Genomic DNA, 10,761 nt, shown 5'->3' on the forward strand with positions numbered 1-10,761 from the left:
CAATAAATGGTACCACAGCGACATTTGGAAAAGGCTCAAGCTGAACTCCCTGACTTTCCACAGTTTGTGTGTCTTTCCTAAACTCCGGGGACAGAATCTGCCTGATTGATGTCTAACAAATGGCAGCGATGGACGGCTGCTGGTGATTTAAAGCAGCCAACGCAAAGAGTGCGAGAGCGACTGGGCCGACGCAGCTGATCCCGATTAAAACTGATTAACTTATAAGAGATGCGTCCCACGTCTTCCAGGACAGGTGCCGTCGGAGAGAGCGACCCATCGAGCGTGTTCGCTCTCAATCTTAAATCGAGTGAAATCAAGCGTGGCATTAAGTCAGTGAAACCCGAGTCAGCGCTGTCTCTCAGCGTCGTATTAACAGCGTGTTACTGTTTGCATACCTCGCCGCTGATAAAGCCCCCTCTGTGCTGCCCCCCCCCCAAACGGACAGACAGGACGACACGGGCCTCCCGCTGTGGTTGCGACCCTGAACGCACCTTGGAGAAGCACACGCAGTTTAAGTCGGGTTCTGCCTGAGCGCTCGCTGACAGGACGCCAGTGTTGCAGCCGCGGAAGGTTCTGCCGATCAGATGCTCGGCGCTGACCTCCGGCTGCTCGCTTTACAGCTGCCTGACTGCTCCTGACTGCATATAAATCAAGCTCGCCTGCGGCTATACATAGACGCAGCCGGGTGGTCAGGGGACGCTGTGCCTGTTGGAGGGGGTTATTGAATAGGAGTGGGGCCTCCTTTTACTGGGGGGGATTTTACCTGCGAGAAGCACCTGCGCTGCTCCTTCTCCGGCCCAGAGCATCTGTGGAGCTGCGGCGCTGCCCGTCCCGCGTCGCGGCCCGGCTCCACGCCCAGGTGTGGGCCGTGCTGCAGCGGGTAGACGGCGGCGATGGGGAGCTCCCTGTCTCTATGCGGAGAGCCGGGGCGGTGGAGGGGGGAGGAGAAGCGCGAGGCCGGGTAGGCGGGGCGCGACAGGGGGGAGACGGGGGGAGGCGGGGCGGTGACGGAGTGCCAGCTGAAGCGGCGGCTGGAGGCCGGGGACGGCGAGGAGCGCGAGAAGGGGCGAGGGGGCGGGACCCGCTCTCTGCCCCGCCCGCGCTCCGCCTGCGGGGGCGGGGCTCCGTTGCCCTGGCGACGCGCTGCGGTTGCCGTGGGCGCCTCCTCCGCGGCGGGCGACTCGGTGATCTCCCGCTCCTCCGCGACGTCGCTCCCCTGCCGCTCCTCCTCTCTCCTGGCGTCGCCCAGTTGATTGACAGCTGCTGGGGGCGGGGTTGAGGCGGCGTCCGTGCCGTTGGCGGTGTGGCGCGCCTGGCGGTTGGGCCGATGCAGCGGTAAGGAGAAGGGGACCTTGCCATATCCAAACTGACCGGGACGGATGCTGGAAGACCTGCGAGTCGATGGGAACAGGAGACCGGTTCATTAGAGACAGATTCCAAGCTGCAGCACAAACACTAATAATCTCATATTTAGTGGTCTGTCGTCTGTCGTCTTGTGTGGTCTCGCTCACCTCCTCGCAGACGGGCTCTCCCGATTGGTGGAGACCGACCTTCTGCTCCCGCCCCCAGTGGCCCTTCCTGTTCCTGGACTGGTTGGCCTCCGTATGGTGCGTGCCGGCTGGTTGTAGCTCTGTGAAGGCGTGTGATAGGGGGGCTGATACACAGACACAGGACGCTGGCTGTCGGGGGGGAAATCCGGCTGGTAAAAAGGAGGCGACGGATTACTCTGGACAGGTAGAGAAGCCCCTGCCCCTCCTCCTCCTCCTCCTCCGGTGGGGGTATTCCGATACAGGGGAAGTCCTGGGTTGTGATTGGTGGAGGAAGGTGGGGATTGATATGATGGATGTTGCCCAGAGTAACGAGGCGGGAGGTAGGGGCGCCCAGGTGAGACATGAGGGCCTCCTCCCCCCTGCGGTAGGAAGCCCGCCCAGTTAGGCGAGTGGGAGAGGGGAGGGGCCTGTGGAGGGGGAGGAGCTAAACACCTCCTGGTCCTGTGTGAGACGCCAACGCCGCAGGTCTGGGAGCATTGTGACCACTCCCCCCACACGGACCACACTCCCTCCACAGGCTCAGCCTCAAACACCTGTCTGGACCTCCGGCCGGCCGCCTGGAACACAGCAACAGGCTGAGTCAGTCCAGGAACATTTACTACAACTTCAACAAGGCAAATACTTCTGCAGAAAGTAAATTTAAGTTTTTGAACTCACAGTCACATTTTTACTCCACTTTAAATTGAACATGGTTTCAAAGAATTGGGTCTGTGCGTGATTCAAAAGTCACTATGTCAGTAAAATATCATTTACGCAAGTACTTTCAAGTGACAGAAAAATGCAAACCGTGGCAATATTTTAAAGAAGTCGTAAACTAAGCGAAACTGTTGCCATGGCTAAATCAAACATCTATGGAAAGTCTCATTTCCTCACTCCTGACGAGCCGCAGTCACGGGTTTCCTTCCTCCGATGCCAAAGTATAAATCCTGAAATCAGACTTCGCTCATTTAGCGGCGGCCCGTTCGCGTTCTCTTCCTCGGTGAACGGTGCTCCTCTCATTTCATAACTGAAGCGCTGGCCTGGTTGGCAGCGCAGCGGACGTGAGAGCCGAACAAACGTTTCCATTCAGAAAGAACCAAATCATGAATCTCTGGTTCACTTCTCTTCCTAGCACCCCCCCCCCTCCCCATTTATCCAAACGTGTGTGCACATGGGTGGAAATGTGCCTGTAAACACAGCGGACCAGCGACCTGTGGAGGGGTCGCGGGCCGAGGGCCGGACAGGTGGAAACGTACCATGATACGATGACGCACCCAAGGAGAAGAACGGTGGAAGGCTTGGAGGGGGAGAGAAGGGGGGAGGGCGACTGTGAAGGAGCGGGGGGGAGGCCGCGGGCCTAATGACTCCGCCGTGAGTGCATGTGGTCCTGAGGGGAGGTGTATTCTGTCATAATGAGTGACATCAAACACACAGCTGCCACATAACTGGGACCATTAATGAGCTGTGAGCAGTGACCCGGCAGCAGCCACCGCGACCTCTGGAGCTACCGGATAAACCACCACCACACTGTACTGCCGGGCCTCAACCACACCGGCCTCTTTTTAGATGTGGATGTGTTCGTTCTGGCCCGATGACTCCAATATTATTCCTCCTTTTGACTCCGTTATGGAGCCAGACGCTAAATAACGCTGCTGGAAGGCGCAGATGCAGGTGATGAATCTGCTGAGATTTTAATTTGACAGTCAAAGACATAATGTCGCCGCTGAACAGGCCCGTGTTTATTTAAGCTCCTTCCAGATGAGATACAGCGAGTATCTTCGAGCGCTATCGTGTTTCGTCTGTGAATTTATCGCGCCGAAGGAGAAACGCTCCTCTCGGACGAGACCGAGCGTTTCTGCTGCCGCATGAACGCGTGCGTGCGAACTGTGACCCGAACGAGGGCGGCCCCTCCGCGCGCCGTGACCTTTGACCCCGGCAGTGACCCCTGTGACGAGCTAATGACTCACCTTCCTTTTGGCGGCCTTGGTCACGGATGTCGTGAGCTCCACAAAGCCCCACAGCGCAAAGAGCCTGCAGGCGAGTACAGAGGGAGAAATAAGCACACGGATGCACAGCAGGTTGAATGATCCCCTTTATAAAGGCCGTCACTGTTCCATGACCTAAACCGCGAACTCACGCAAACCTCTTTCACTTCCTCGAGTTTGCTCCCTCAACCTAGCGTACCTGCGGCTGAATCGCACCGCAGCCGCCGATGGTGCCGCATTCCTGCCGGCTCCAGGTGGCGTTTGGGCTCGAGACGGGGCAAACAAACGTTTCTTCCCCCCCCCCCCCCCCCCGAGGTTCACGGGCAAACGTCTCCGACCGGCCGGAGGAGCCCCGGCAGGCGCTAACAAACTAATGGGTTTAAACAGCAAGCATGTTTTCTCTCTGCATGCCTCTGTGGGTCTGTACACACCCCGAGGATGTGGTTGTTACACACACGCACACACACGCACACCAGCCATCAGTCACAACATCCAAAATCATCTTGTACTGTAGGTACTTTTTATTTGAGGTTTGATGTTGAAAAGGGAGGTTTATGGTTTATGGTGTGGGATGGTGTTAACTGCATCCTTTAATTTGGGTTAGAGCGTTTAAATTTAAAGTAAAGCTGTTTAGGAAGCAGTCAAAAATAAATCTGCGCAGCTGAGACTTTTATTTATTCTACTATTGCAGCCTATTCCCATTAGTTCCATTCGTCTCGCTTCCAACTTCTCTGGTTTTAAAACAACTGCCTCGTCTGCGACTCAAACGTGCGGGAAGCAGCGGGAGCAGGTGTATTGGGCGCAAGTGGAGCGGCTCAGCGGTGGGAAACGGCCCCGAGCCGTTCGCCGCGGCGGGCGCGCGGCGCTCCGCGCGAGGACCGGGCCGTCGCCGCAAGCCGCGTGGAGTCCGGGTAATTGGTCCCTTCTCCCCAGCGCGGTGCACCGCCGTGGTCTGTGGAAGCTTCCCCACACCAGACTACACAATTACCCCGAAAAGCACACACAAAGGTCCCGCACAGCCCGACATAACAGAGCCGCTCAGGCCGAACTAACGACCCCCTACCCGGGTCCACGTTTCGCTCCCGCTACAGTGGCACGTTGCAGAGTAAACTCAGAGCCGCGGGGACGAGAGGGGAGCGTGGGGAAGGATTCGAACTAGCACCCTGAGGGGAGACACGAACCTCCGACGAACCTCCGACCCGCCGCTCGCCGTCGGCTGCGTTCCTCTCCTACGTCCCGCGCGGCGCCCGGCGCGCGACGCAACGGCGACACAACGGCGGGGCGTCGCGCGTAAAAGTCAGAGGTTTCGCCGCAAAACAAGTTTGCGGGAAATCGCGCCGGGAGTCACGCAGGAACACGGAGTCCGCGCCACTCGGTGGAGACGAAGCCCCCGCGCAGCGAGCAGCAGGTCGCAGCCGAGTGAGGGCGAACTTTTACCTGAACAGTAAACCGAGCCGCATGCTCCCACCGACACCGAGTCCGGGTCCAGTCTACGGGTCCGCCGCGGTCAAACGTGATGAAGTCCCGCGGAAGTTCTCCTCCTCTGCTGCTCTTTCCCCGTGTCACGGCCACTCTCCGTGATCCCTTCAGGGTGGGAAGCCCCCTCTCTCTCTCTCTCTCTCTCTCTCTCTCTTTCACTTTTTGGGTCCTTATTGTGCGCCGGTGTGACGCCTGCAGCCAGCGGTGCGACGGGAACGCGGGCGAGAGAGGGGGGGAGAGACGGGAGACACAAAACGGACAGATTACACAACTCTGCCTCGTTCACGCGCACGAAGCGCACACTCCCGTTGCCCCTCGCTCTCTCACACGCGCACGTACATAGCGCCGTGGGCCCTGACTGAGCTGTAAAAACTCCCGGAGCCGCGTTCTTGGTTGCCCGATCCATGAGAACGCTCCATTGTACTGGACCACGCTGATCGGTGGTAATGATCCACTCACTGTAGCTGGCAGCATCTGCAGCCGAGACACTTTGCTGGGAAAGTCCAGAGCATTAAGCGCTGGGTTCTGTGCCAATACAAACACTAATAGTGCTATAACAAAGTTACAGAGGATCAAAGTGGAAATGATTCATTCACTTTGCATGCGTGAAGCTTGTTAGCAGTGGTGCAAACATGTCTGCGTTTCCTCGACCACACACACACACACACACACACACTCACACACACACACACACACACACACACACACACACACACACACACACACACACACACACACACACTGATGCAGATGTGCAGGCGCCCTGTTTACATTTGTAATCTTCTGATCTGTCAGTTGTCTACAACAGGACACTTGGGCCAAACAGCCCACAGGGGGCAGTGTGTGTGTGTGTGTGTGTGTGGGGGCGGGGGTCACCGGGTGACACAGAAGGGCAGAGGGGAAAAATGGAGCGTTCTCTGTGGGATAAGGAGCTAAACCGGACCTTTGGAGGAGGCGGAGACTCAGAAATAACTCCGGGTGTCAGTTTTAAACCCACGCAAACTCTGACACGACTGTGGACAATAACAGAACGGCTTGGCTGCTTTACGTATTCTGGGTCATATTATCATGGCTGAACTCTGGGTCTGTAGCTGCTGCCACTGAATGATCCCAGAAAAAAAAAACCCTGTTGTGAAAGGAGAGATGTGGCCAAACTCTAAGAGAAAGAATGGAGACGGACGTAGAAGCAGCTTCGAACACATTCAGACCCTCAGGTCGTGTTTAAGGTCGTCTCTGATCAGCTCTTGTTTAATTACAGTTTCTCTGAGCTGAGATGTGCGATGGGGAAAGTGCCACTGGAACGAAGGGGGGGCGGATGTTACGGGTGAGTTACGACCTGAAGCATGTGAACACACCCGCGGTTTGGGACGTCCCAGGGCAAAGCTGGTGCTTTTCTCCGACGGGGGGGGGGGGGGGGGGGGGTCCTGCACCGCGGACCCAGCGATGGTGGCGGAGATTAGCGACTTCAAAGGCCACGGCCCGGCCACATTACAGCGCGGGCTTGAGATTTGATCGGACTAAATCAAAAAGTTAATGTGGAGGGCGTGGCGAGAGCGAGAGGGTGGATTCCAGAGGGTCACGGTGGAGCTGCGTGTCTATCAGTAGCTACAATTAGCCCGAGGTCACTGCCACGGCCGCCAGCGATCCGCGACAACCTACAGCCCCCCCCCCACCCTTCCCTTTATCCCCCTGTCTTCTCTCGTTTTGCCCGTCTTTGTTTTTCTGGGTCCCCGAGAAGCAGCGAGCAACACGTTGGCCCGCGGACACGCACCGTCGGCCGCGGATCCTTAATTATGTGAAGATCTGTGGCAGATGCGTGTAGCAACAGATCTGTTATTTGTTGCGGATGGTTGATCTGAGTAATGGCCGCAGCAGATCAGAGCAGCGGGGGCCCGTGGGAGCCATAAGTCAGTCTCACACACACACACACACACACACACACACACACACACACACACACACACACACACACACACACACACACACACACACACACACACACACACACCAGCCTCAGGCCCGCGACCCTTTTACTGGTAAAGTTAATGAGTCCTTCAGGCTCATTAGAGCAGCTGAGGACAGGGGCCCACAACCACTGCATCAATGACACGGAGACACTTCAGTGAAGGTTTGAGCAGACGTGTTGGTGTACAGTGGTTCTGCGGAGAATATATCTGGACCGCACGCTCACACGCTGAGGTTCGGATCCACGGCAGCACACACAGAGTGGGAGTGGCTCACTCGGCCTCACCTGATGGACGCATCTAACTCATATATAACAGGAGAAGAGGCCACTGAGGAGCCTGAGAAGCCTGGGGGGGAGGGGGGAGGGGAGGGGAGGGGAGGTGACAGACATGGACACAAAGAGAGCGAAAAGAGTGCGGATGAAAGGGAATGCGAGAGAAAGAGGTAATGGCAGAGCGGACCGGAGCCGCCAGTAAAAAGGAGAGCGAAAGAGAAAGAGGGAGGGGGGGGGGGGGGGGGGACTCGTCTGGCTCAGATGGAGTCAATATTTGCTCCATTCCACCAATCCTGTGCCAGGGCCCGGATCAAAGCAGGACGAGTGTGCTATGAAAAGGCAGCAGAGCGCCAGAGAAGGAACCGGCTGACATCTTTACAGTTTGGTCTGGACGGAGCTCAGAGCCCCAGGATCGAGGCTTTTTCCCTGAGAATGAACTTCTAAGAAGCCCCGATGTGCAGATAACGTCGCCTCAGGTGGAAAACGCAGGGTGCAGAGCTGCAGCGAGGACCCACAGTCGCTCAGCCGGACCCTAATTGGCTGAACAGACCTCGCTCCAATCACGCACACAAAGAGCAACTGTTGGTCATTCAGAGAAGCCACGGGTCCAGGTACGTTCACATAACAACAAACAGGATTCATGGCGCAGCTCACACATGTTTGGCACAGGAGCCGCAGCTGGGCAGAAAGTCTGCAGGTTTCTGCTCCATCGGACACAGACTGAGAGCCGTAGCGCCGGCTTTTAGCCACCGGCTCCGCTGGTGAATGACAGCGTCTTCTTTGGGTGTTAATGAATAAAGTAAAATATGTGAAACCTGTAACTAGACTTATAGGCATTGGAGTCTGTGAAGCCCGTTGTTTCTACAGTCATCATGTTTTAACATCTGAACCGAGCAAACGTTGGAACGTTCCTTTAATTTGTGATCTAGTTTCTCGTCTGTCTCGTCCTGATGGTCTTGGTTTTAATATATAATTCATGCCACGACCATGAAGCTGTTACGACACATGTGTCTGTGCAAACCAAGGTTTGACGGAACAACAAATAAACTTGCCGTCAGACGCGTTTCACTTCAAAGACGTCGCAGATAAATAATTGCGCGTCCGCGGTTGCGAAACGACTTTCAAAATAAACCTCGGCACCGCGTCAAACGGGGGCCGCACCGCGTACCACCCGCTCCTCCGGCCTCGGCTGAACCGGAGCGGCTCCTTCGCCCGGGCGGGTTCCAGTTACCCGACAAACAGGAATCTGGGGTCAGAGGTCGGAGTCTTCTCCTTTCACTCCCCGAAGGCTCGGCCGCTTTCAGCAGACGAGGAGGAGGAGAGGCTCACGCGCAGAAAAGTGGAGTCAATTACAGCTTTTACATAGTTGGAGAGGAGCTAATGTTGTTTTTAATTACACGACCCACTGTCGAGTTGTGTTCCAAAAAACACGAGTATCAAGGTTCTGCAGAAACTGTTATCTTTGACAATATTTACAGGGGGCCTTATTTCCAGTAAATGTCACATCACAAACCTTGTAGCTTCACTCAGGCTCCGTGAGCAGCAATAAATGAGCCACGGCCGCTCGTCCGCTCGCCGTCGGCCTCCTCTCTGTTTACCTCTACGGTTCTGGAGTTCTCCAGCCCGGCCCGGTTCCCCGGTGAGGTGTGAAAAGTGCAGGCAGCATTCGGGAGCACGCGCGTCCTCCACGTGGGCTGGAACCGGCTCACGGAAGCAAACTCAAAACCGATGCTCCGCTTTCCGCACTCGCCAAAGGAATTTACAGCGAGCTACTGAGAGCGGCGACTGTAAATACTGGTCAATTTACCTAAGGGGCGGTTTATTCTCTGGCCTGAGAGTCAACATGACCTCTGACCCTGAACCTAGAAACGGTCCCCACCTGGGAGCGATCCAGCAGGTTGAGGGAACGGGGTCATCTGCGTGTCAGACACGAAGTGCCACCTCCCAGGCTCGGCACCGGCACCGGAACCGGCTCAGCGTGAGCGCAGGAGCCCGTCTGAAGGAAAAGACGCCCGGCTGACGCGTTGGGGGAGCGACAGCAGCCAGATCAAATAAGGAGAAGCACACGCGCGAAGGCTTCTTGGCCGAGCAGCCGCGCTGGACCCTGAAAGCAGAGCCAGAGGAAGCGGGTGCGAACGGCGCGGGTGGGCTGAGGGTCGGGGTGAAAACCTCCTCCTCTGACACATGCAAGCGAGGGCTGTATGTTCTCATGTGCTGAGAGTAGAGAGTGGAGCGAGCAGAAGCCCTAGAGCTGCTCACGTTCTGCTCACGTTCCCCCCGGAGGCGAGTTACAGGCCTGCAGCTACTGACTGACGCACACAAAGGCGCTGAGGTCCGACGACTGCAGGCGCGTTCCAGAATCCAAATCAGTGTGTGTGTGTGTGTGTGTGTGTGTGTGTGTGTGTGTGTGTGTGTGTGTGTGTGTGTGTGTGAGGTCGCTGCGGGGTCTCGTGACACGGTCTCCGCTGGGTCCCTGTCACCGTTCAGCTTCAAGCCGTCAGGCCTCCTGGTATTGTTTGCAGTGGCTCGACGTTCTATGGCTGCGCTCGCATTGCTCCCTCTGCTCACACACTCTCAGCCTTTATTTCTGGGCCTTAGTCTGAAACGCACACAAAGAAGGCATGCGTGCACACACACACACAGAGGGGTTATTTATAACAGGGTGGAAGGGAAAGGCAGCCCGGCCTCACAGGGCCTATTTTGGGAGGTTCAGCCTTCAATCAGTCAGGCTGACAGCTTCTCTGTGATACCACGAGAACAATGCAGAGCAGCCTGTTTATCTTCCTCCGGCCAGCCTGGAAGGCTCTGCCTCCCTGGTCGGGTCACCATCACCCTGCCTCCCATCAGGAAAACACTTCCAGCATTCAATATCTGCCTTCTGAAAGCACTGCTGGGCTCCTACAACGTTTCTCTATTAGGAAACATCTATTTCTACTAGAAAAACACTAACAACTATTAGTTGGAGGCTTATGTGAGAACATCCCACCAGAATCTGATTGTTATGATACTTCACACAACCTTCCCTGACTGAACATCCTTCATTTCACCAGTAAGACGATTTCTGACCGCCCTCACAGCAGCTGCTGGTTAAAAATAACCTTTGAACTGAGTGCGACACCAGTTAGATGAAGCTGTGTGTGTGTGTGTGTGTGTGTGTGTGTGTGTGTGTGTGTGTGTGTGTGTGTGTGTGTGTGTGTGTGTACGCAAAAACAGATAGTGGGGTAATGGGTGGAGATGCAGTGGTAGATGAAGGCCTGATATCCTTATCTCTCAAGTAAAGATCTGAGGAGTGTTTACTGGAGCTAATGGTCCGTGTCATCACTACGCAACTACTGTGCAATGTTGGCAGCGTCACGTGTGTTTTATCTCCAGATTTAAATCAGTGCGAGAATATAAACACCATCAAGGACATGACTTTCAGGGCAACAATTTTTGCCTCATATGCAAATTATTTATTGATGATTTATCAGTATTCAGCATTAAAGTCAGTAGGCTGCACCAGTCTTGAGTTAATCAAGATCGACACGGT

At 55.8% G+C, this 10,761-nt stretch overlaps 1 protein-coding gene across 1 annotated transcript in view; it reads right to left on the reverse strand.

Moving 5' to 3' along the window:
* Positions 1-5,362, reverse strand: part of adamtsl4 (ADAMTS-like 4) — a 21,635-nt gene extending 16,273 nt beyond the window's left edge. The window contains exons 1-4 of the mRNA XM_029130181.3: positions 4,952-5,362; positions 3,497-3,560; positions 1,512-2,107; positions 764-1,391 (exon numbers count right to left, since the gene is read on the reverse strand). Of these exons, the coding sequence (XP_028986014.1) occupies positions 764-1,391; positions 1,512-2,107; positions 3,497-3,560; positions 4,952-4,974 (1,311 nt within the window). The 5' untranslated portion in view covers positions 4,975-5,362. The remainder of the gene's footprint in view (positions 1-763; positions 1,392-1,511; positions 2,108-3,496; positions 3,561-4,951) is intronic.
* Positions 5,363-10,761: the final 5,399 nt, after the last annotated feature.

The sequence above is a fragment of the Betta splendens genome, chromosome 16 (genome assembly GCF_900634795.4).
Source record: "Betta splendens chromosome 16, fBetSpl5.4, whole genome shotgun sequence".
NCBI classification, from domain to species: Eukaryota; Metazoa; Chordata; class Actinopteri; order Anabantiformes; family Osphronemidae; genus Betta; species Betta splendens.